The sequence below is a fragment of the Protopterus annectens genome, chromosome 4.part0, assembly GCF_019279795.1.
Source record: "Protopterus annectens isolate FY-2018-M chromosome 4.part0, PAN1.0, whole genome shotgun sequence".
In the NCBI taxonomy this organism is placed as follows: domain Eukaryota; kingdom Metazoa; phylum Chordata; order Ceratodontiformes; family Protopteridae; genus Protopterus; species Protopterus annectens.
In genome coordinates this window covers 266,480,994-266,508,252 of record NC_056733.1, presented here as the reverse complement: position 1 = coordinate 266,508,252, position 27,259 = coordinate 266,480,994, and the positions used below count along the sequence as shown (strand labels likewise).

The following is a 27,259-nucleotide window of genomic DNA, read 5'->3' as shown; positions in this document are numbered from 1 at the left end:
TTTGCCAAACTTTTTTTTGAACCATTTCATTGTGAATTAATACTTTACAACTGTGATGACTTATCATGAGACCAGGTGGGCCAAGCCCTACACAAGATTGTGCAACTTTTAATTTAAGAAACCAGCACCAACTATCAGCCTAAATCTGTGGGATCTCACAAGAGTAAAACTTTTTGTACATTTATTTTCATAGAACTAAAAAATAAAAACTCAAGCTGTATGAGACAGGACAACATACCCTGTGGTTTTCTATACAGAATCAAGGAAACCTAACTCAGTTACTGTCAATCATGTTAAAATGATATCATGTAGCTATCATGTTGCTGACCTATGTCCGTATGCTGTACTAGTACCAGTTCAGAAACAGTAGGGCACATTCAACCTAAAAACTTTTAGATCCATCAGTCTGACCAATAGTTTATGCCAAATCATGGAGAGAGTTGTAACAGAGCTTACCTAGCGTGGTGCAAGGAATCTACCTCTGTTACATAAAGAACACTATGAGCTGTTGAGGGGTCTTGCTTTTTCAGTCTTGTAACAGTTTTTAAAGTGGTAATAGCAGGACCTGATGATGGCTGAAAGTGCATGCTGTTTATCTTGACCGTGTAGAGACATCCAACACTATTTCATTAACAGAATGATTGCCAGATTAAAAACATTAGGAGTCATTTCATACATAATTCCGTGGGTAGAATGCAACAGGGCCAAACAAATCAAAGTGGGTGATTTCCTGTCAGTTTCAGATGGGGTTACCATTGATGTTCTACAGGGCACCGTAAAGTGGTCACTTCTTCTTAGACCATTTTTTCAGATATGAAGAATGGCAAATGTGCTATGGATGGCTGTAATGCTAAATGGAAACTGAATAATGAAAACGAGAGAAACAAAAACAAACTGAGGAAAAACACAAAATAATAGCCAAAAGGAACCTAAACCAAGGCAAATAACAAACAGACTTTAAACTTTAAACTTTAATTTAATGGAAAAAAAATAGTAAAACCATGCAAAGATGACAAACACTTTCGTCCACCTTACATAATGGTTAATGGACTTCATCTGATAAAAAACTTTTCTCCATTACAAGTTTAAATAGGTGGAACAATTAAATCACTCTTTAAATTATTGGTTAACATCATCACAGACCCTTCTCCTTTTAAAAGCATTCTTATTCCCCTACTCAGCGAGCATACAGAAACATAACATATTATCACTTTTCCTAAAACAGTTATATTTATGTAAGAACCCTAAAGTGTATTGAAAATTATATATATATATATATATATATATATATATATATATATATATATATATAAACTATTGTAAAACTTAAGTTTAAAAAACACTAAGTTTGATATAAAATGTCTATCTATATAAATATAAATATATATATATATATATATATATATATATATATATATATATATATATATATATATACATATAAGACACATATGTGTGAAAAAATATAGCTACATTTATCCTTACCATATATGTACTTATCTTTTCACACAATTCATTATTTAAAAGAAAAACATATTACAAAAATATATATAATTAAACATATACAAATGAATCTACTACCCACACCAATATCTTCATCTAGCCAATGCCTTAATTCTTAACAAACAATAAATATAGCAATAGTCATTCAAACTTGGTCAGCTATAGGCATTAAGCCTAACTTGCCATAAAAGCTCTCTTTTCTCCAAATAAAGGTTCCAAGGGCTACCTCTTGGGCTAGCATTTACTTTATCTATGCCATATACCAAAATGTATGGCTAGGGAAGTGCATTACATGTTTAGCCAGAGCATTAATGTCCTTTTCCTTCTTGATATTATATTCATGCTCGTATATCCTGTCCCTTAGCCTCCGCTCAGTTTTGCCCACATAAAAACTTGGGTATCCCTGACAGGAGGCTAAGTATACAATCCCCTTTGAATTGCAATCAAATTTATGACTTAACCTATACTCAACTTCCCTTTTGGTAAAAGTGTTACCAGTGCTAATTTTACTACAGTAACAGCATCTACCACATTTTGTCATATGCAAGTTATACTTCCTTTCAATGGCTGTCGAGCTTCCCAAAAATTAGAACCCCTTTGAAAAACTACCCATAGGAGAAATCCTACCTTATCCCTAATATTCTTGTCATCCATCAAAATTGACCAATTTTTGTTCAATATCCATTTAATCAATTTATGGTCATTACTATATGTAGTAATAAAATTCAAGAAACAATCAATTGTATTAGTACTTTGATCATTCGCATCGAATTTCAGACCGTGGTTGCTCCCATCTAGATTAGTAAATCCACTTAATATGGGGTAGAATACCCCTTTTGTTCTCTTATCAGTAACCTCAATTACTAGTTCCTGTAATAAATTTATCGGATACCCCCTTCTCTCAAACATCCCCACCAAATTCTCACATTCCTGTTTAAAGTTATGGTCCAGAGAAACCATTCTGGCTGACCTGACCAACTAGCCTTTAACAACAGGCCTCTTTGGTGATGGGGTGAGAACTCGATAATGGAGAAATATATTGGAATTAGTGCTTTTTCTAAAAATTCTAGAAATATATCTGTTGTTAGTCTTGCCCTTTTCTAATAAGACATCCAAATAGGCCAACCTGTTGGTATTCTAAGTATGAATGAATTTAAAAAAATCTGTTGTTCCATTAATGTACTAGATAAACATATGAAACCTTTCCTCACTTCCCTCCCAGACTATAAATATATTGTCCAGATAATGCAAGTATATTCTCATATTACTAGTATAGTCACTGTTAAAAATAAAGTGGTGCTTCTAGTAAGCCATAACAATATTGGCAAAGACAGACCCACAGGGGGACCCCATTTGTACTCCACATTTTTGGAAATAATAGCAGCCATGAAAAAAAATATAAAATTATTATTGAGGACTACTTCCAAAAAGTCCTCATACAGATTAATTTATTTCTGGAGTACTCCTTTTTCTACCAAAAATTCTGTGAGCCATTGAACCCCCAACCTTTGAAGAATGACTGTATGAAAATCTTTAACGTTTATTATTGCTAGAATATCATTAGGATGGTATTCTAGTTTATTAATAAGATCCAAAAATGCCCATGAATCTTTGCAAATTTGCCTTTCAGTTTCCAGATACTTCTTAAGTTTGATATCCAAAAATTTGTCACAAGAAGCCGTTCAAGAATTCCTACCATCAACAATAGGGCACATCGGTGGGTCCCCCAAGTTTTTATGTATTTTGGGAACTCCAAAGATAGCGGGTAGAATGGGAGAAGTCATATTAAAATAAACATTTCAATAGCAATACTCTGTTCAATAAACATGTCCTTTATCTGTATGTAAACTTCCTTATAAGCAGCATTCATTTGATTCATAGAAATTTGTTCATACATTTCAGTTTGTAAAATATTCAACATTCTATTATTATAGTCATGTATATCCATAACTAACCCTCCCCCCTTATCCGGTTTCATAATCCTTATTCTTTGCCTCTTTAAGAACTCAGCTAGCTCATATTCATCCTCAGACTTGTTTTTCTTAACAACATTATTTCTTTTCAACATGCTGCTAAAATTGGTTTGCATATTTTTTCATATAACACTAAAACCGGATGCGGGGGGGAGTGTTGAACATACTAGGAATCCTGCAAACATTATCAACAACATTCTCATCATTAAATAGCAGCTTTAAATTTAACTTCCTTAGGTACATTTTCAAGTCTAAGAGGGTATTAGTTAAATTACCTGGGCGAGAAGGGACAAAAGTCAAAACTTTTGATAGCAAGTTGACAACTGAGGTGTCAATAACTGTTTCAGAAAAGTTATAAATCTTGAAATCACCCTCACTGTTAACAATCTTGTAACTAGGCAAATGGCTTACATTATTATTTTGTTGAGCTCCAAAATGCTGTTGTTGTTGTGCTACACTGGCACACATGAGCTCCAGTCGCAATACTTCCTCTTCCGTAAATTCCTTTGTGGTTGGTTGTTCAAAGTAGATAGTGTCTGGTTTGATGAATGCCATTGGTTCCAATTCCGGGGCACCTGAAAAACCTGCTGCTCCCATTGGTTTTGCTGTTCAAAAGGACATTAATGCACTGGCTAAACATGTAATGCACTTCCCTTGCCATACGTTTAGGTATATGGCATGCACAAAGTAAATGCTAGCCCAAGAGGTAGCCCTTGGAACCTTTATTTGGAGAAAAGAGAGCTTTCATGGCAAGTTAGGCTGAATACCTATAGCTGGCCAGGTTTGAATGACTATTGCTCTATTTGTTTGTTAAGAATGAAGGCATTGGCTAGATGAACATATTGGAGTGGGTAGTGGATTAATTTGTGTATGTTTAATTATATATATTTTTGTAATATGTTTCCTTTTATATAATTAATTGTGTGAAAAGATAAATACATATATGGTAAGGGTACATGTATGTATATGTAGATATATATATATATATATATATATATATATATATATATGTATATATATTTTTCATACATATGTGTCATATATATATATGTGTGTGTGTGTGTGTGTGTGTGTGTGTGTGTGTGTGTGTGTGTGTGTGTATATGCGTATGTATATATATATATATATATATATATATATATATATATATATATATATATATATATATATATATATATATATATATATATATATATATATATATATATATATATATATATATATGGGTGTACCTGATAACGCTGAAAGCTTGAAACGCCGACGACGAGAAGACCGACACCAGAAGATCGACAACAAAGATGACCGACAGTTGAGAATCCCGACGCTGAACACCGAAATATCAAACGAGTGCTAGTGGGTAAGTATGCAGTAATGATGGATGTCAGGGTTAGGGTGCGAGTAAGGTAAGTGTGCGATAGTGACGGTCTGTAGGGTTAGGGGCGGGTTAGGTAAGTTAGGGTTAGAGTGCGGGTCAGGTGAGTGTGCGATAATGACAGACGTTAAGGATAGGGGCAGGTTAAGTGAGTTAGGGTTATGGCACATGTCAGGTGAGTGTGCGATAGTGACAGACGTTAGGGAAAGGGGCGGGTTAAGTGAGTTAGGGTTAGGGCGCGGGTTAGGTGAGTGTGCGATAGTGATGGCCCTTAGGGTTAGGGTTTGGGTTAAGGTTAGTGCATAGATAGTTGCTTATGTAAGGTTCAGTGTAGGTTTGTAAGGTTTTTGGTGTGCTTGTGTTGTGTGTGTACTTTTTGGACAGGGGATTTGTTTTGTTTGTTGACTGTCAGGATTGTAGTTTGTCGGGTATGCGATGTTTCATGTTTCTGAACTTTCGGTTTTGTGGTGTCGATGATTTCATTGTCAGTGTTTTAGCGCGTCGGTGTTGTCAAGTAGACCCATATATACATATATATATATATATATATATATATATATATATATATATATATATAAGTGTGTGTGTGTGTGTGTGTGTGTGTGTGTGTGTGTTTTATATCAACCTGTTTAGTGTTTTTTAAACTTATGTTTTACAACAGTTTATATATATATATATATATATATATATATATATATATCTCTTAATGTTTTATATATATATATATATATATATATATATATTTTGGTACCGATTTTTAAGAATAAGGGTGATGTGCAGAGCTGTAGTAACTACAGAGGGATTAAATTGATCAGTCACAGCATGAAGTTATGGGAAAGAGTAGTGGAAGATATGTTAAGAAGGGAGGTGATGATTAGTGATCAGCAGTATGGTTTCATGCCGGGAAAGAGCACTACAGATGCGATGTTTGCTCTGAGAGTGTTGATGGAGAAGTACAGAGAATGTCAGAAGGAGTTGCATTGTGTTTTTGTAGACTTAGAGAAAGCGTATGACAGGGTGCCTAGAGAGGAGTTGTGGTATTGCATGAGGAAGTCAGGAGTGTCAGAGAAGTATGTAAGAGTGGTACAGGATATGTACGAGGGTAGTGTGACAGCGGTGAGGTCTGCGGTGGGAGTGATGGATGCATTTAAGGTGGAGGTGGGGTTACATCAAGGATCAGCTCTGAGCCCTTTCTTATTTGCAATGGTGATGGACAGGTTGACAGACAGGTGTCCCCGTGGACTATGATGTTTGCAGATGACATTGTGATCTGTAGTGAGGCTAGGGAGCTGGTGGAGGAGACCCTGGAGAGATGGAGATATGCTCTAGAGAAAAGAGGAATGAAGGTCAGCAGGACTAAGACAGAATATATGTGTGTGAATGAGAGGGAGGATAGAGGAATGGTGAGGATGCAAGGAGTAGAGGTGGCAAAGGTGGATGAGTTTAAATACTTGGGGTCAATAGTTCAGAGTAATGGTGAATGTGGAAGAGAGGTGAAGAAGAGAGTATAGACAGGATGGAGTGGGTGGAGAAGAGTGTCAGGAGTGATTTGTGACATAAGAGTACCTGTAAGAGTGAAAGGGAAGGTCTACAAGAGGGTAGTGAGACCAGCTATGTTATATGGGTTGAAGACAGTGGCATTGACAAAAAGGCAGGAGTTTGAGCTGGATGTGGTAGAGTTAAAGATGTTAAGATTTGCACTGGGTGTGACGAGGGTGGACAGGATTAGGAATAAGTATATTAGAGGGTCAGCCCAGGTTGGAAGGTTTGGAGACAAAGCCAGAGAGGCAAGATTACGTTGGTTTGGACATGTGCTGAGGAGGGATGCTGAGTATATTGGGAAAAAGATGCTAAGGATGAAGCTACCAGGTAACAGGAAAAGAGGAAGGCCTAAGATAAGGTTTATGGATGCGGTGAGAGAGGACATGCAGGTGGTTGGTGTGACAGAGCAAGGTGCAGAGGACAGGAAGAAATGGAAACAGGTGATCCGCTGTGAGGACCCCTAACGGGAACAGCCGAAAGAAGATGATGATATATATATATATATTTTTATATATATATATATATATATATATATATATATATATATATATATATATATATATATATATTTATATATATATATATAGATATATTTATATAGATATATTTATATAGATAGCTATAGATATAGATAGATAGATATTAATTTGCAATACACTTTAGGGTTCCTACATAAATATAACTGGTTTAGGAAAAGGGATAATTTGCTATGTTTCTGTAGCCTCACTGGGTTGAGGAATGAGGATGCTTGTAAAAGAGGAAGGGTCTGTGATGATGTTAACCAATAACTTAAAAAGTGATTTAATTGTTACGCCTATATAAACTTGTAATGGGGGAAAGTTATTTATCTGATGAAGTCCATTAACCATTATGTTAGGTGGACAAAAGTGCTTATCATCTTTGCATGGATTTACTATTTTTTTTTTTTTCGTTTAATTAAAGTTTAAAGTCTGTTCGTTATTTGCCTTATTTTTGATTCCATTCAGCTATTATTTTGTGAAAACTAAATAACAAAATTTCTTTTAGAAATAAAAATAATATGTGTATAGATAGGTACACTTCACTCTCTCAAATTGTCAGGTCATAAACATAGTGAAGTGTCTTGAAATTTCATTAGAAACAGTCATTATCGAGTACTGGAGGTGCTGAAAGAAGTACAATGTAATGCTTTTGGATAAGTAAAATTTAATGCTTGTTGGTGAGTAAAATTTAATGCTTGTGGGTAAGGTAAGTGCATGTTTGGAGTTTTAATGAGAAAACTTTTGTATATATCAGAAGTTTCAGCATTACAATTAGCAGAGTGTGTACAAGTGTTTCTGCATTATGGTTAGAGTAAGGGCTAGGGAAGGGGAGAGATTTAGTGGTGTGTGTGTGTGTGTGTGTGTGTGTGTGTGTGTGTGTGTGTGTGTGTGTGTGTGTGTGTGTGTGTGTGTGTGTGTGTGTGTGCGCGCGTGTTGCTATATGTGCTATGTGTCTTGTTGTCCTGTGTAGTGGGCCTAGTGTGTGTGTGTGTGTGTGTGTGTGTGTGTGTGTGTGTGTGTGTGTGTGTGTGTGTGTGTTGCTATATGTGCTATGTGTCTTGTTGTCCTGTGTAGTGGGCCTAGTGTGTGTGTGTGTGTGTGTGTGTGTGTGTGTGTGTGTGTGTGTGTGTGTGTGTGTGTACGCGTGTTGCTATATGTGCTATGTGTCTTGTTGTCCTGTGTAGTGGGCCTATTAGAGAAACTTTTTTTCTAAGGTAAGATTTAGGGTTAGGGTGAGGGCTGCGGAAGGGGATAGAATTAGTGTTTTTGTGGGTATGTCTGTGCATGTTGCTGTATGCTGCATGTGTCTGACTGTGTTGTGTAGTGGTACTATTACAGAAAGGGTTTTCCTAAGGTAAGGTTTAGGATTGAGGTTAGGGCAAGAACAGGATTAGGGTTAGGGTAAGGGCATCATGTTAATAAGGTGATGCAGGGGGGCATGTGTAGCATTTTTTATTGCTAATTTTAGCTCTTAATAAAAAATAGCAAACAGAGGCAACAAGTGTCTAGCAATGTTGTGGTTTAATTTGACAAGATTATGCCAGTCATGTGCCCTTTTTAACATGAAGGAATGACATTTTTAAAGTCATAAAGCCATGAAATGTCTTTCATAAGAAGTATGAAGTTTTACTCAAGAATATTTTTGTTTGTTTGTTTGTTTGCTGTTTGTTTGTTTGTTTGTTTGGTCTGTTTGTTTGTTTGCTTTGAAACAGGGAGTGTGTGTTGTTCACAACTTTAAAGGGATAAACAGCACACCTGCCAAACCAAAGCCTGAAGATCCACGAAGCATGCCATTGATGGCATTTCCCAGTGTAGAGAGCCCTCTTGAGACATTAAGTGCACAGGTACTGTATTATTATTATTATTATTATTATTATTATTATTATTATTATTATTTTACACTTCAAACTGTATTTTTATTTTTATCCATTTTTGCACTGAATGAAGATAGTGGTGTCTGTCTCATGAGTTGATAAAAAGAATATATGTCTTACCATAACTTTCTATCTGTATTGTTGATCCTCATTCAGTCATTATGTATGGATATCAGTTCTGACTTCGGAACCAAGCCGGCCATCTTCCAAGCTCACACCAGCTACAAACGCTCGAGCTAAAACTCTTACCCAGAATTCCCCCCTCCCTGTTACCTCAGATTGAGTTTGCACGTCAAAAGAAGGTAGAGGCTACCTCTGGTCAAATGACCTAAAAGAACCGGATGGTGAGATCCACTAGAAGCCACAGGAGGGGGAAGGAGGGAGGGTCATAATGACTGAATGAGGATCAACAATACAGATGGAACGTTATGGTAAGACATAACTTCTTTATCTGATATTGTTAATCCTCGTTCATTCCGTACATATGGGACAGAGTCCACAGCTACCTCTATTTATGGGAGGCTCTCATGGAAGGACATTCCTGAGCACCACAGAACAAAAAGATGTTCTTCGTGTTTCACTGTTGCAGTCATTACATTTGGGTTATCCTGCTGGCAGGTTGCCCTCAGTCGGCCTGAATTCCAAAGTCTTGGGTCCTGCGTCGGTTGCTGTTGCCTCTTCCCTGACGTCAGTTCGTCAGGGGTATAAAAGATGCAGCTGATGCCATTTTATCCAGTCTTTTTTGCCGCACGGTGCCCGAAGCAGAAGCAGTTCGCAAGTGCTGGTCGGCTGACTCCTGAGATTTTCGTGTTCGAGTTTCAGATCCGAAGTCTTCATTAAAAGCTAAGTACCCCATTGGGGAAACTTTTTTCTTGCTCCAGACCAATGTCAGAAAAAGTTAATAATCGTATTTCTTGTGGGAAGCAAATACCTCATAAGGACTTTCATTCCTACTGTATTCCTTGCCTAGGCCCTTACCACGATGTTGCTAGTTGTCAGTTTTGCGCTAGATTTAACCAACGCACTATTAAGCGTCGGTACAATTTTGCATTAAGCTATTTTGGGTGAAGATTTAATTATACAATGTCGTCGGATAGCCATCCAACTACTGGAGTTCACAAAAAATGCAAAGAAAAAGAAAAAGACAGGCAACCGAGGTCCAAACAGAAGACGAAGCTTCTACTAAGCAAGTCGCCGGTTTGCCAGTTCTCAGTGAGGCGCTTTTGCAGTGCCTGACACCCGCTACTTTAGAGTCGCAGGCCGCTACCGACTCCCACGTGGAGTTGGCCAGGCTGCTGGAAACTCAAGGTATTGGAGCCTCGGAGATTATTCCCTCAGATGGGTCCGGAGCCTCTGAGCAGGCATCGGCTTCTGAGGGTGTATTCAGACCTAAACAATTATATATTAAACCGACTTTAAAGACAAAGACTAAAACACCTTTAAAGGCAAAGAAACAAGTTCACCAGCAACAAGGACAGGCCTCCATGCCCAAAAAACAGATGCTCAAAATGGCCGAAGACTTAATTACCTTGATCAGGGGTTCCCATTCCCCTCCTGATAAGAAGCCTAGGCAAGAGACAGACTATGAATCTTCAGATCAGGTTTCCATTTCTTCTGATTCCTCTTCTGATCAGGAATACTCTCTTCCCCCCTATGAGGATTCTGATGCTGAAGAATCAATTCCTTCAGCTTCTCCTCCTGAGGACTACTCTTTTGGGGAAACCTTGCATACCATGAGGGAGCACTTCCACTGGGAGAGCCAAGATTTCTCAGAATCTAAGAAAAGGCTCAAAGACTTCCTTTTACTACCTCAACACAGGCCTCTAGCTATTCCACCTGTGTTGAACATTGTAGATGATGTGTTCTCGGAGTCTAGTCTGACCCGTGACTCTTTACCTCCAGCTCCTGTTAAGCCGGACAGATACTACAGGGTCCCTGACTTTCATAAATTCCTTTTCAAAAACCCTACTGCAGACCCAGAAATTATTTCTCAGGGTCAAAAAGGGGTCAAGGCTTCTACTGCAAAACCCCTACCCCCTCTGACAGGGATTCTAGGGCACTGGATAGATGGGGAAAAAAGATTTACACATCTGCTACTTTGGATATAAGGGCCTTAAATTGCCAATTTCATATGGTCATATATCAGCAATATATCATGACACTGCTTAAACAGAAAATGTTGGCAAATTCAGAATGTGCAGAAAACAAAGAAATGCAGGATTTATTGCATGCAGCTGAACAAGTTGGAAAGCATACTTTGCAATGTGGGTTTGATTCTCTGGATTCCTCCTGCAGGGCCGCTGTTACGGGTTCTGTCATTAGGAGGCATGCTTGGTTAAAGGGACAAAATCTGCCTGACCATGTTAAAGCAAAATTATTAGATGCTCCTTTACAACATGATACCTTGTTTGGTGTTAAGGCAGAAGAGGTGTTAAAGAAAATGGAGGACAAAGCTAAATCTATGCAAACGGTCAAGGATTTCTTACAGGTACAGCCACCTAGATTTAGCAGACACTGGCCTACAAAGAATTGGTCCTTTTCAGTTTCAGACAGACCTCAAAGGGGCAGATCCAGATGCCCCAGAGGCAGATCACAGCCGCAAGGATCCTACAGGTCTAAGCAGTGGAGTGCTTCTACCTCCAAAGGTGGAGAAGACAAATCACAATCATACAGGAAACAGTCCCAATGACTTCCCCCTGCCTGCACCAAGCACTTTTCTTCTGGCAGCACCCTTAGGGGGAAAACTAGCACTTTTTTCTCAAAATTGGCACATTATAACCCAGGACATTTGGGTTCTAGACATAGTGTCACAAGGCTACAAGTTTCATTTCCATGCCCTGCCAAGGGCAAACGGTTGGCCAGACCTGCCAAAAAATCAATGGGCAGAGGCTCAAAAACAAGTCACAGATCTCATGGACATGAGGGCTATTCAACAAGTGCCACAGCAAGAGCAGGGACAAGGATTTTACTCAAGACTGTTCTTGGTACCCAGAAAGGACAAAGCATAGAGACCAATACTGGACCTATCTGTTCTAAACACTTTCCTGGATATACCAAAATTCAAGATGTTGACCTTACAGCAGCTTCTGCCCATGCTAGGCAGCAAGGCTTGGCTCGTGACTTTAGACCTAAAAGAGGCATACCTGCATGTCCCAATCAGACAATCATGCAGAAGATACCTCAGATTCAAGGCTGGCTCAAAGCATTACCAATTCTCTGTACTGCCCTTTGGCTTATCTACTGCGCCCAGGGTCTTCACAAAGTGCCTGGCACCAGTAATTGCTTACTGCAGACAAAGAGGAATACAAATATATCCTTACTTGGACGACTGCCTCATACAAGCAGAGAACAAGGACATTCTACTACAGCATCTGACATTTGTGATAAAACTTTTAACATGCCTAGGGTACACAGTCAACAAAAAGAAATCAAAACTAGTACCCTCTCAAGAGATAATATTCCTGGGTGCAAGCTTAAATACAACTGCCCAGATGGCTTATCTCACCCCAGACCAACAAAGGCAACTGACTACCTATTTCAAGGAAATGGCAACAAAGGCCCAGTTATCTGCAAGAAATATTCTGCAGGCTTTGGGCTTCATGGCAGCCTGCATCTTACTAATTCCATATGCAAGACTGCATATGAGGAAAATTCAATGGTACCTAAAAAGTGTCTGGACACAACATTGCCGTAGTCTGGAAACAATGATTACTCTAATTCCCTGCCTGCAACAGGTGTTTCGATGGTGGGCAAAGGCTTGTCACCAAAACAAGGGACATCCATTCTTCCTACCCCCAGCCAGGCATAGCCTAACGACGGATACATCAGATTATGCCTGGGGTCACACATGGCAGGAAGAGGGATTCAGGGCACCTGGTCCACAAACCAAAAGCATCTACATATCAATCAAAAAGAGATGCTAGCTGTTCAAAATTCCCTGACAGCCTTCAAGGACCTACTTCATCTGGGACAACTACTGATAAAGACAGACAACACCACGGTCATGTGGTACATAAACAAGCAGGGGGGGCACTCATTCTTATCCCCTGTGCAGACTAGCCATGGCTTTATGGGACACAGCATTGACTTACCAAGTTAATCTGCAGGCAAAATTCCTGCCAGGAAAGGAAAATACTCTGGCAGACGAACTAAGCAGAAACCTCATGGATGGCACCTGGATCCACAAGTCTTCAGCATGATAACAAAGAAATGGGGACGCCCGGACATAGATCTATTTGCCTCCCCTCAAAACAATCAACTAAAAAGATTCTGCACAAGGACTTATCACAGACAAGCATGGAAAGTGGATGCCTTATCTTTCAACTGGACAAACCTATCAGTGTATGCCTTTCCTCCACTGCCTCTCCTCCCCACGGTACTCCTAAAGGTCAGGCAGGAGAAACCAAAAATGATTCTGATTGCCCCAGACTGGCCACGCCAGTAATGGTATCCAATCTTAAGGAACTTGTCCCAATGTCCAGCCTGGACCTTACCTCATCTACTGTCCCAGCAAAACAATCAGATTCTGCACAGCCAACTCAGGACCTTAAACCTGGCAGCATGGCGGATAATGTAGCCATACAAACCACACCTCTCAGTAAAGTAGTGATGGATGTCATTTTAGAAGCCAGAAGGCCTAGTACTAGAAAATCCTATGCTAGGAAATGGAAGAGATTTTGCGCTTGGAATCAAGCTCAAGGAACTGATACATCTGTCCCAAATATTCCTCAGATTTTGCAATACTTAACTGAGATGCTGGACAAAGGCCTATCTTTTTCATCAATTAAAATCCATGCCTCTGCCATTTTGGCTCATTACAGTACAGAGCCATCACTCTTTTCACTTCCTTTATTAAGGCAGTACCTCAGAGAGACAAAAACTTAAGGCATCCAAGGAGAACACCAATACCTGCATGGGACCTCAATTATGTCTTGGAAAAACTCACCTTACCTCCTTTTGAGCCAGCTGCTACTACGGATATAAAGTTCTTATCTTGGAAAACAGCTCTGCTCCTAGCAATAACTTCTGCAAGACAAGTTTCAGAGCTACAGGCCCTCATGGCTGTGGAACCCTTTATCATTTTTTATCCAGACAGGGTCATATCCCGTGTGGCCCTTAACCAAACAATTCATTTGCCAACTTTTTATCCAAATCCACAGAACAAGGGGGAGACAATTCTACATTCTTTGGACGTACACAGACAACTTAGATTCTACTTGGACAAAACTAAAGTTTTCAGAAAGATAGAACAATTACTAGTGGCATATGCCACAGCATCACCAGGAAAGGCTATCTCCAAGCAGACTATTTCAAAGTGGATAGGTCACTGCATTTGTTTCTGCTACTCACAGCATGGCAAACCAGTGCCTAAGGGCATTAGGCCACATTCAACCAAAGCTGCAGCCACTTCTGCAGCCTTTCTCAGGGGAGTACCAACCAAAGACATTTTAGAGGCTGCTACTTGGAGTTCAGTGCATACCTTTACAAAACATTACAATCTGCCTCTTTACTCTAAATCCAGGGCAGGCTTTGCCACTGCAGTTCTGCAGGGCCTCATAGCCGCTCTTAATGCTGTCTAGCTCCAGCCCCCCAACCATAGCTTTGGGACTCAACCCAAATGTAATGACTGCAACAGTGAAACACGAAGAACATAGTACAGTTGTGTACACTTACCATAAATGCTTATAGATGAAGGTAAAGCTTATTTTGGTGCATGTATGTTTTATTTACATAATTTTAGCCTACCCTTTTGGGGGCACCTGACATCTAAACTGAATAAAATGGCATTGGCTGCATCATTTATACCCCTGACAAACTGACGTCAGGGAAGAGGCGACAGCAACTGACGCAGGACCCAAGACTTTGGAATTCAGGCCGACTGAGGGCAACCTGCCAGCAGGATAACCCAAATGTAATGACTGCAACAGTGAATACACTCGAACATCTACATTTATGGTAAGTGTACACAACTGTACTATGCTCTTCCCCTGGAGACCAAATCCAATTTGTAATGATTGATGAAAGTATGAGGCGAAGCCCAGGTTGCAACTGCACAGATGTCATGTAAAGAAGCAACGGCATGGAAGGCAGCAGAAGTTGCCACCGACCTTGTCAAATGAGCCTTGATGGTAGTCAGCAAAGGAATATTACGTTGTGTATAAATGAAGGTCACAAGGTCTTTCAACCATCTGGCCAATGTGACCTTAGCAACAGCACATCCTAATCTAGGTCCAGAATAGGCCAAAAATAACTGGTCTGATTTACAAGGGGCCTTAGTCCTATTCAAGTACAAGTGAATTTGCCTGTGAATATCTAGGGTATGTAGGCAATACTCTCCTCTGTTTGAATGATTGGGGAAGAAAACTAGCAATTCAATGGTTTGATTAATGGACATTTTAGAGATCACTTTTGGCAGAAAGGAAGGATTAGTTCTCAAATACACTCTATCTCTATGAAAAATCAAGTATGGACTCTTGATGCATAGGGCTTGAAGCTCAGAGATACGTCTGGCAGAAGTAATGGCAACCAAAAACAAGGTTTTCCATGACAAGTATTTGAGGTCGCATGAAGAAGCTGGTTCGAATGGTGGCAGTGTCAGAGCTTGTAGAACTAATGACAGGTCCCATGGTTGAATAGGTTCTCTAAAAGGGGGCTTCAGATGATTCACACCTTTTATGAAGGTCTTGCTTAATTTGTTTGACATAAGAGAAGAGTCTTGGACACCCTCATGGAAATTAGATATTGCAGCCAAATGAACTCTTAATAGTAGAGGCCGATAGACTCAATTGGAATAGATCGGCAAGATACTCTAGTACTATCGACACTGGTGCTAAAAAAGGATCTACTTGCTTTTCTTTCAGTCAACAGGTAAATCTTTTCCACTTGCTTAGATAAGTAATTCTAGTGGAAGACTTATGAGATGCAATAAGAATGTCCCGTACTGGTAAAGAAAGATCATTCTGCCTGGCAATCAAGGGAATTGGAGGAGCCAAGCTGTGAGCTTCAGGCTGTCCAAGTTGGGATGAATCAGATTCTGTGGATGGGAGATCAACCCCGGGGTTGGATGGAGGATCCATGGTTGATCTAGCAGGTGAGGCCAAAGGAAGGGGAACCAAATCTGACAAGGCCAATATGGTGCTATGAGGATCACCTTGCTCTTCAACCGACAGGCTTTCTTCAGAAACTGGGGAATGAGGAGAAGAGGTGGAAAAGAATAAAGAAGGCCCGAGGGCCAATCGTGGACTAGAGCGTCCCTGGGTGACTGTCCCGGTGGGGGAATCAGGGCGAAGTAGTTGCTGCATTTGTAGTTGGTCGGGATGCAAAGAGGTCGCAGCAAGGATGGCCCCAGTGGTGGAAGATCTCTGCCACTATTAAGGGATTCAGGGACCACTCGTGAGGTTGAAGAATGCACCTGCTGAGTCTGTCTGCTATCACGTTGGAACTCACAGGAATGCGCGTTGCTAGAAGAAAATGGTTGGTAGCCATCGCACATTGCCATATCCTCATGGCCTCTCGACAAAGGGGGTAAGATTTGGTTCTGCCCTATTTGTTGATGTACCAGACCACCGCCATGTTGTCTGATTGTATCATAATAGTCCCAGATGGCAGCAGGGGATGGAATGCTTGCAACTCCAGAAGCACCACCCTTAGCTCCAAAACATTTATATGCAGTTGGTCCTCCAATTCGGACCAAGTGCCTTGGACTGTCTGACCCTGACATAGCCCTTCCACCCCATCAGGGAGGCATCAGTGGTCACTGTAGCCTTGGGCTGCTGGGGGGAGAAGGGCTGAGACCATTGTGATGGGTTGTAGGTCATCCACCAATTTAAATCCTGTTTGCACTTGTGTGTTACTCGAATCTTGGCTGAAAGAGGATGCTGAAAAGAATACCACTGGGTGAGCAGTAGCCATTGTAGAAGTCTCATGTGAAACCTGGCCAGGGGGACAATGGTGATGGAGGCTGCCATGGAACCCAACAACTGTAGGACAGAGTGAGTTGTGGATTTCTCCCTTGAAAGGATTGTGATCAGTTGTTGCCTTATCCTTAGAATTATGTGCTTTGGAATGGATGCTGTGCAATTATTTGTATCCAATATGACCCCTATGAATTCTGTGGACTGAGATGGGGTGAGACTGAATTTTTGCCAGTTTATGGTTATGCCTAGCCTTTTTGAAACAAGGAGAGAGCATGCCAGGGCTTCTTCCAATAGATGTCTGGTGGGGGCTGAGATGAGCCAGTCATCTAGGTATGGAAACACCTGGAATCCTTGTAGTCGTAAGTGAGCTGTGATGACTGCCATGCACTTTGTGAACACTCTGGGGGCTGTAGAGAGTCCGAAGGGCAGTACTCTGAACTGGTAGTGACTGGCTCCCGCACGGAAGTGCAGAAATCTTCTTGATGGCCTGTCCACTTTTATGTGGTAGTAGGCATCTTGAAGATCTATCAAGCACATCCAATCATCTTTTTCCAAAAGCGGGAGGATAGACTGTATTGTGACCATCCAGAATTTTTGTACTCTTACAAACTTGTTCAATACACTGAGATCCAAAATTGGTCTCCAGTCCCTGGTTTTCTTTGGCACCAAAAATAGTTTTGAGTAGAATCTGGATTCTATTTGGCCTGGAGGCACTATTTGGATGACTCTTTTTCTTAGCAGCTTTGCTATCTCTAGTGCTGCTTCTTCCCTTTGACTGGATGGAACATTGGGTAAGTTTGTTGGGGGGGGCAGGACAAAGATCAAAGGGGATATGGTAACCTTTGGTTATTATCCTTTGTACCCAAGAGTCAGTGGTAGTGGTTAGCCAGGCAGTAGGGTACAAGGAGAAATGACCCCCAACCACCTCCAGAGGAAAGGAGTTGGGCCGCTCTTCAGGAATGCTGATAGGATTGACCAGGAAAAGAGTCCCTGGAACCCTGGTTACACTGACCCCCTCTGCCTCGAAAAGGGCGTCTTCCCTGTGAGTTTCCCTCTCTACCTCTAAGGGAGAACTTGACCTGTGTGTCACAGAAAGGACCCTGAGACTTTTTGTACTATATCTTCCCACTCTTCTGGTTTCTGGAGAAAGCACGTTGAGGGGAAGACTAAAAGACACTTACGGCAGAAAGGGTCTTACCGTCCTGTTCACATCTGGCCAGTGTGCTTTTAACTTTGGGTCCAAACAATGAAGAGGCTTCGATGGGAGCACTGAGAAAGGAAGCCTTGAAGGATTCCATGAAATTACATAAGAGCATCCAGGCGTGCCATCTCAAAACAATGCCTAGCTGCTCCTTCTGATGCATGAGATATCAGGTGCATGGAGGAGTTTGATATCAATTCAGTGGTAGCCAGCTGAGAGGCCACTTTGTCACAGACCTCATCAGACACGGCACCAGCCAAAGTTTCAGAGAGCTCAGATACTAAATCCCTTTGAAGCCTAGTGAAGTGTGCCATATAATTCAGGGACCTGATTGCAAAGGTCGTTGATGCAAAAGTACGCTTCCCTATTCTGTCCAGAGCCTGTGACTCTTTGTTAGGCAGATGGACAGTCTGGCTTTCTTCTTCCGCCAGGTCCTTCTTGGTTGCGGCCGCCACCACCAGAGCATCTACAGAAAGACGTTTGGACCAATGAGGGTCAGTAGCAGGAGGGGACAGAATTTTATCTGGCCTCTGGGGAATGGCCTCAATGGTGTCAGGAGCCTTTCACACATGCTGCATGACAAGCCAGACCAGTTCGTCAGCAGGTGGAGTAACCCAGGAGGCAGGGGGCCGGGTGGGAAAGGCCTGCAGGAACACAGACTCTTCAGAGGTCGGGTTAGAGGGCTTGCAGTCACCTCTCTGTTTAAGGATTTCGAGGATATCACCAAAGGATACCTCAAAGGGTGAACGAGGGGATCCTTCCCCATCATCAAAGTCTGTGTCTTCAATAAGGGACTCCTCTGTGGAGTCCATGTGCTTCCTCTTGCATGAGCTTTTGCGATGAACTTCCTCAGAGGGAGAAGCTGGGGAAGACAATGCAAAAGGGGTTTCCTGTGGGAGTACATCCTGAGGCCCTTGTGCCCAGTGTCCAGTAGGAGCGACTTGTGTACATAGCGGGCCAGAGGAGGGTGAAGAGATTGACAGCACAGTATCGCCAGCAGATGCCAAAGCCTCCTCCATTAGTTGGAAGGCTGGTCCACCTGAAGAGGGGTGAGTGTCCTGGACAGGGGTCACCCCTCCTCTAAGTGGCTCAGCCTGCCAACTCGGAGTCCTTGGATGGCTGTGAAACACCAAATTACGTATGCCACAGCTGACATCCTGGGTCATAGCAAAACTCTCCTGCCAGAAAGACAGCTGTGGTTCCTTAGTGAGGTCCGCAAAGGGAACCGTAGAGGGGGAAGACTGTACTATATCAAGGGACTTCAAAGGCAATGAAGGAGGAGAATAAGTAGGGGTCTTTTGGCAAAGGGTGGTCACCTCCCAAGGAAGGATAGGTCCTGGGGGGTGGGAAACCTCTGGCCAAAAGCACTTGATCCACAAGATGCAACACATTGTGTTCAGAGAGGCTTCTAGTAGATTTCACGAACATGGCTGAGGGGGAGTCAGGTCTATCCACAGATGGGATAAGCTCGGTGCCCACATCACCAGTCTGCACTGAAAACACCAGTGCCATAAGAGACTGTACTATAGGTGTCTGCACCAAGGAAATCATCGGTGCCGAAGTCATGGTCTGCACCAACAGAAAGTCGGTGCCGAAGTGGTTGTCAGTGCTGAGGCTGGGACCAAAAAAATCAGTGTCAGTAACTAAGTTGTCGGTTCTGGGAAAGGTATCGGAGCTGATGTGGTTACAGTGTGCACCGACAGGATAGTCGGTGCCGGTAGAGAGGTCTGAACCTAGGAGCTCCTCAGTACCGGTATGGTAAAGGGCACGCTAGTCGGTGCCGAAGTCACAGATGGCACCGATGGTCTCGGTGCCGAGGGTCTAGGCACTGAAAGTGCTGAAGCCGAAAGAGTCAAATCCGAAGAAAAAAGCTTAGCCTTCTTGAGTCTCGGTTGATGGGAGTCCCCAGTCAGGGACGAAGGAAGAGATTTGGCCTTTGAAAGATCATCTGTCTTTTTCTTATGGGATCTTGGAGGGGTTGAAGCCTCCTACCCAGAAATAGCCTCTGAAAAAGGAGATTTGAGTAGCCCCTTCAGTAACAATTTATTTTTCCTCTCAATCAACGTCCTGTTAGAGACGTTCTTACAAATTCCACAGGGTGGATCAACTGATAAATGAGGCACACCCAAACAATAGACACACAGAGAATGTGCATCTGAAGTAGGCAATTTATGTCCACAAACTGAACATCTCTTAAGTCCTGGACTACCTTTTTTATCCATGATAGAAAAGAATGAAGTCAGAAAGAATACCAGCAATGGTACAAGAAATACCCGAAGGTAATGAAGAAAAGGGGTCTACCAACGATGGTATAAAAGAAAATACCTTGTGGTAAAAAGATTGAAAATTTTTAAGAAGAGATGGTTGCTAAATGCGGTAAGGTAAGAGAAAACAATTTAGAAACTTTTCTGAGAGAAAAAGTTGTTTTAGACTAGAATGACAACAAATATTGTACTTAGCTCAAGAGAAGTAGCTTCACACGACCGAATGGCGACGCAGCAAACTAAATCTGAGGTAACAGGGAGAGGGGAATTCTGGGTAAGAGTTTTAGCTCGAGAGTTTGTAGCTGGCACGAGCTTGGAAGATGACCGGCTCGGTTCCAAGGTTGGAACCGATACTTATATGTAAGGAATGAACGAGGATTAACAATATCAGAACAATGCATTCAGACTTTATTGTCTTTTACTCTAATGGCTTGTTGGGACTCCAGACTGAAGGAAGGAAATTTCTGCTTCATGGAATGAAGTCCACTTTATTTCATGTCTACCCCAGTTAACACCAAATTTACTTACCATCAGTGACATTGTTGATACCAGCAAAAAAGTTAAGTATACTCCTAAAACTTTGGACACAGAGGAAGCAATGACTGTATCCAGGTGAGCTGTCAATCAAAGCCTAGGGAGAGGACTTTTAATTAAACAATAACTCTTCAGCTGTCTGTTATTGAAAATTATTTAAATGGTAAAGAACAAAGAGGCGGAGCTGAGGAAAGGCAGTAAACCACCATTATCTGTGCATTTTGCTAAACATTTATGATTAGATTGCAACTATCAGTTTAGCACTGCATCTGTTTGATTCAGATAGTTTTATTTTGTTTTATAACTTGTTTTAGTTTAGGTATTAAAAAGTAGCAATAAGCAGTTTATTTCAAATGTCACCACAGAACTACAGATAAGATGCATTATTGTCACTGCACAGAAAATCAAAAGAGTACATGAAGGACATATTAATACCCACATAAAACAGCATTGACTTGGGTAGTGTGGTCTTAAAACTGAGAAATAATGCACCTTTCTGAGACAGTTATTATAAAATGTTGATACTTGGCTGAATAGAAGTGTTATGCATATATTTTCCGGTTGTTAACTGGTAATCATTTGTATCCAGCTATTCTACTGACAATTTTAATCTCAGCATTAGCAGAGGAAATCATATCCTAAGATTTGTGACTGCTTTCCTTACTTCTAGCACCTCAGCTTTTCAGCCTTTGAAAAAGCCCACAACACCTGACACTAGTTGAAGGAACTTGCTGCTGTGAATCAAGCTTTGATGTTGCTCATAAGGGTGAGCTCTGCACTTGTTTCAGGGAACCATGAATGTAGACAGCAGGCAGTTTACACCCTGTCTAACCTAAGAACCCAGTGTGTTATCCTCACATCTTTTTTCTCCCATTCTAGTGACTGTGCATAGCAGTCTTGTCATGGTGACTGTTGACTGATTCTACTTACCATAAAAGTATGACTGTGACAGTCTTACAGGCTACTTCTAGTCACAGAGTAGACAGGTCAAACCCCTCCCACAAATCACCCCTCACCTAACAGCTGCAGAGAGCAGTTGCAGGAATTTCTTGCTCTTATCGTTTCTTCTAACATTTGAGTTTGTTTTCATACCTAAGTTATGTTCATCACACGTTAACATCCAGTATCTAAAAGAAGACTACAGATTATCTGGTATAAAATAAAGAGGCTCATATGCTTCAGCATTAACACCATGGCATCTTACTGTAGACTGACTCAAAACAAGGGGTCACATGACAAAACACTACCGGGAGGTCTAGCTCCCTTAAAGAAATACACACTCAACTATTAACATGTTGCGAAATGTGACACTCTAAATTAAAAAATTGTATACTCTACTGTATTATGGGCAGCCACGGTGGTGCAGCGGTTAGCGTTGCCACCTCACAGCAAGAGGTTCTCCGGTTTGATCCTCAGCTGGGGTGCCATCTGTACGGAGTCTGCATGTCCTCCCTGTGGTCACGTGGGTTTCCTCCAGGTGCTCCGGTTTCCTCCTACATCCCAAAAACACGCTGTAAGTGGATTGGACACTGTAAATTGGCCCTAGGTGTGAGTGCGTGCATGTGCGTGCCTTCTGTGGAAGGTTGGGCGCCGGGCTGGCAACTCGACACCATAAAAACTCCACTGCCAATCATGAGCAGACAGGTGATATCCTGTGGTGACCCCTAACTGGGAAAAGCCGAAAGAAGAAGATACTCTACTATATTATACAGGCAATATGTATCTAGTGTGTGGAATGTCACAATTATGATCTGAATTCAGGAAAAATATAATGTTGTTAAGCAGCTCTCTAACATAGAAAATGTGTTTAACAGAGTTTTAAGCACCTCTCAGTGCTGTTAAGCTCTAGTGTCATGACAGATCATAATAGCAAGCAGTGCTGGCCTTCACATTGGCAAAGGGAGAATAGTAGCAAGAAGCTAAAGCAGCCTCAAAACCTGCAAGACGTCACTGTTTCTCAATCTCTCTCTCTCCGTCTGTCTCTCTCACACACACACACACACACACACACACACACACACACACACACACACACACACACACACACACACACACACACGCACACACACTCTCACTGTTTCGCGGTACTAAATGTTTTATAGCTCCTACACTTTTCTTTATGTAACTGGTAACACAGGGAGCACCTAAAGCTCCATACACTACAAAGAGATATGATCAGGTCTGTCAGCTATAACTAATGTATGGAGTACCAACATTATGCTCTGATATCTGGAAAAAGATAAACTTGTTAAGTGCTTCCCTTGTGCTGGACCCTATCTTAAGAGTGCTTAGATTTAATATCCCTAAGCTCCGTTAAAACTAGGTCTCACTCTAGCGATGAAGAGTGAACAGTGTTAGCCAGCAAAAACAGTGTCAGAAGATGACATAATTTTAAAAGCTATTAGAATTTCCCATTACCACATTTACAAACAAAAAGTGTAACAGAACAACAACTTTTAAAACTCTTTGGTCTTCAGAGGGACATTTAGTTTCTGCCTGCTGTCTCTCTGGCATGAATGACACAATTCACCTCTCTAGCTTCACTCTCAAGGTTGAATTCTTAGCATCTATGTCTCAAAGACATAATAATCTGGTTATAATTAGAAACCTGTTCATAATCCTCTAAATTATGTGCTTTCAAGATGAATGTCAAGATTTACCTTTAAGTTTTGCCTCATTCTGTTCTTTTCTACATTTGAGGTAAATAAGCTGCTTTAGATTTTTCTTATTTCTAAATGCGAAATATGGTTGTCCACCCACTATGTTGGTAGTATCCTCATCTACTAACAACATATGCCAATTTTGTCGTGTGATGCTTTCATACCTTTTCACATCTCTTGTATATGGTAAAACCATCAAAAACAGCAGCTTTGCTATCCAAGGATACCTACTCTGATGGATAGCACAGTGAATGGTACCCATAGATATGGAAAATGTACACAGTGCATTTATATAGATGAATCAAGGCTTTTTAAGCACCCTGAAACAGGGCGTCTATGGGAGCTAAGGAATTCTGCTGATTGCAATATTAAGAATGTAGTGTATGTAGCTCACTGCACAACATGTTTCCATTTCTATGTTGGAAAAACTAACCGTCACCTTAGGGAACCAATAAGAGATCACCTTTACTGCACTAGAAAAGGGCAACTGTATAGTGCTTTGGCTAAGCATACACTGGATAAGGGGGATGACCATATATTTTTGCTTCAGGTTTAACACATTCAGAATGTCAGCAATAGGATGGGGGATATTGTCAATACTACTGAAAATATGGAAGTAAAATGGATTTTGCATTTAGGAGCACACAGAGGTTTGGGTTTGAATGACAGTGTTCCATTGAAGCCAGTGCTAAACTCTAGAAGGTTAAAATTAAAAAAAAGTAATAATAATAATATTTTAACAAGAGAAGACTACATAAACACATGCAGGGCTTTGGGTCAATATGACAGTATTTCTTGAGCTGCTTCTAGCATAGATATCACTAAAGACAAGCATTTTTTGAGATGCATGTATTAAAGCATATGTATTTACTAGGTGGACAACGTGTGCATTTATTAGGCAGAATATATGTATTAAGTTGTTGAGTGTGTACTGCTTATACTTTTATATATATTTTTATATATATTTTTATGCTCATACCCTTGCACATAAGTAGTTACTAAATGGGGAACATGAGTATATGTACTTATTCACTGACTTTTTATGTATTTTATTTATATTTATCCACATGTTCTTGTCTTTACATTTTGTGCATGTGGTTTTTAAACAGAGTTTTTCTAACTTCAGCAATTAACTTAGGGCAAAACGTAATCATAATAATTAATTGATTTCTGAGTGCTGAATTAACTGAGCGGTAGGATTGGTTGTTTTAGTAATGAATTAAAGTATTTAAGTGCTGTTGCTGCATAGACTGCATAGAAATTTGTAGCTCATCAAGCATTTGCATTCTTAGCATAGTTTTAGTTAATGAGTGATAATTGCCCAGTTAGCACAGTCCCTTAGGTAGGGAGAAAGGTGTGAAATTCAACCAATCTCATGGTCCTTTGATACACCTTTCCTTTCATCTATTAGCCGATACTGTGGATGGGAGTGAAGGAGATGTGTCACTGATGTCAGAAACTGCAGTTTTGCAGGTGGCCATAGGCACTGGAACCATATAGCGAGGGGGTGGGGAGCAACTTTAAACTAAATTAAATAAAAATATACCAAATGCCCTTCCCTCTGCATCCTATTTTCTGACTAACGTAGACCACTGCTGTTTATCACAAAGTAATAAAAGATGTAATTTACTTTCTAATTTTTGGTGATTGTATCAAACCTGCTGTAGTTTATAAGCTTCAGTGACTCATTTTAAAAGTATAAGATCCAGCAAAGGAAAAGGTAAAAATGCAAGGTAAAACCGGGGACTCCTGAAAGCATATCTCTAAAATTTTTATTTTGCGTGGGAAAAAGCAATGCTACTATTAAAATATCAGAATGCCACAAATGTGTATGTAGCCACTTTAAAGTTTAATTTACTAGAGCTTTCCTCCCCTCTGTCATCATGTTAGATTAGTCGCACAGGCGGAACCGTATGACAGCAAAAGAACCGCAACCAAAACCAGAACCGCAATTCCTAACTTGTTTGCTCAAGGATTCTCCACTTCTTTGCTCTGGAATTCTAGAGAAAGCATAAAAACAATGGTGGTACAAATTACCAAAAATCAGGACAAATTTATAAACTTAGAAAGTTGCAAGAATAAGCAGGTTTTACATTAGTAATATGCTTTACTTCTGAAGGATATAAAGTCTGAAACTTGAATGAGTGTCATTTGGAGGCTGCAATCTTTAGTGATTTAACACAAGACCACTTTTTTGAGGAACAAACCAAAAGGTGTAAGGCAAAAATCTAGGACAGTCTGCATAATTCTGGATATTTGAGAGGTGTGCCTGTATGCCGGGAGAACAAGGAAACAGTCTGTGCTTGCCTGTTACTGAAAAAGAGATGCGTGTTCTCTTAATGCCAGTTGTTAACACCGTATTGTGTTGGTGACTTCTGAGAAAAGTTGTAACAGCTTATTGTTTGATCTGTAATTTTGGACCCATCATGCCATATCCAATAATAATCTAACAAATAAGTAAGTAAATCTATTGGACTTATTTTTGAGGTGATACATACCTATAAGGAACTGCCAAAATAGAAGGGGAATCAGAAATACACAGATTATATTTTATTTCTTCACTTCTTGTCCTGGATTGTGGTCGGTAACAGTTAATTTACATCCTTAAATAAATTAATTAATAAAGAAAACGTTGGTCATACAATTTAAAAAGTGTATCCCCGGTAGTAAACTCCCATATAGTGATGTTCTGTTTTTTTTTCTTTTGTAAAGCAGGTCATTTGCTTCAGTTAATTATTTTTTAAAGAACTGCAGTTTGAGGAAGTGGAAGTAATGGAATTTGAAACACCTTGGTTTCCTTGATACAGCTAGTGGAGTGTGTGCTTACTTTTTTTACTTTGTCAGAGTTTTTTTTTCCTAAGTAGTCATTACTTTTAGCTACTTGGTCACAGCTGCACTCATCTGCATGATGTGGTAGAGTTTAATAACTAGCATTTAGCCATGTGCCTTTCTTTTCGCTAATATCATTGTAGAATTTGTGTATGTTTCAGTGGTCTAGGACCTGATCTTCCCTTAGTATCTTTTCACCCTTCTTGCAGCTGCCCTTCAAAGGTATCAATTGCTTGGAGGCTACCTTTGCATTCCATCCTCCATGGCTTGTCAGGAAAGCCTGACAACATGGCTCTGGCAGTAGCTTAGGGAAAGATATTGGAGGCTACCTTTGCATTCCATCCACTATGGCTTGTCAGGAAAGTCTGACAGCATGGCTCTGGCAGTAGCTTAGGGAAAGAGAAAGGTTGAACAAAACAGAGCTGACAGAAGGCAACAGTGCATCAGTGAAGGAAAACTGGCTTGCATCCAGCTGGGAGAAGCCACTTGGCAAACAAAATGGCCAAAGGAATAAGTAAGAAATAGCTTCTTCAGCAAGACAGAAAATATCAGTTGTTCCACCCTTGAGCAAAAAAGTTGAGAACTAAGGTAGGGGTTCCCTGTAGAACTGATCAGGCAGTGCCTATTGAAATATTACTGAAGTATTTAAAAATTGTCCATTATTTTATGATTTGTGCCTGATTCATGAACAAACAAGTTGATAGCTACTGCGGAGGTTCTCTGTAGCAGCCACCTGAAGCAGCTCATAGGTTCGAAGGAGTTGCAAGATGGCAGCATCAAAAGACTGCATTCACCTTCCCTATGAACACCCGTAGGTTTTACTTCTTTCTTGGGAAGGGCAAAATCAGGTCATTCCAGGAACAAATGTATAGGATCCCATCCAGTCATCCTGGATACATTTTTAAGGATGTTATGGTGTCCATTGTTTAACTTGCAGGAAAAAGTCTGCTCCAGAGATGAGGTAGGCATGGGTCAATACATTTGTCTCTCCATCAAGTTTTCTTTATCTGTTGTTGAAGGTGTAGATGTAGTGTTGTGTTTGTGGAATTATTTGAGTTTCTGAGATTCAA

The 27,259-nt window shown here is 40.7% G+C and overlaps 1 protein-coding gene across 2 annotated transcripts in view; it reads left to right on the top strand.

Annotated features, from left to right (window-relative positions):
- PLPPR1 (phospholipid phosphatase related 1) overlaps window positions 1–27,259 on the top strand; it is a 2,199,975-nt gene that overhangs the window by 2,039,020 nt on the left and 133,696 nt on the right. For both annotated transcript variants that reach the window (XM_044068258.1, XR_006364450.1), the window contains exon 9: window positions 8,624–8,755. In XM_044068258.1, coding sequence (XP_043924193.1) covers window positions 8,624–8,755 — 132 coding nt within the window. The remainder of the gene's footprint in view (window positions 1–8,623; window positions 8,756–27,259) is intronic.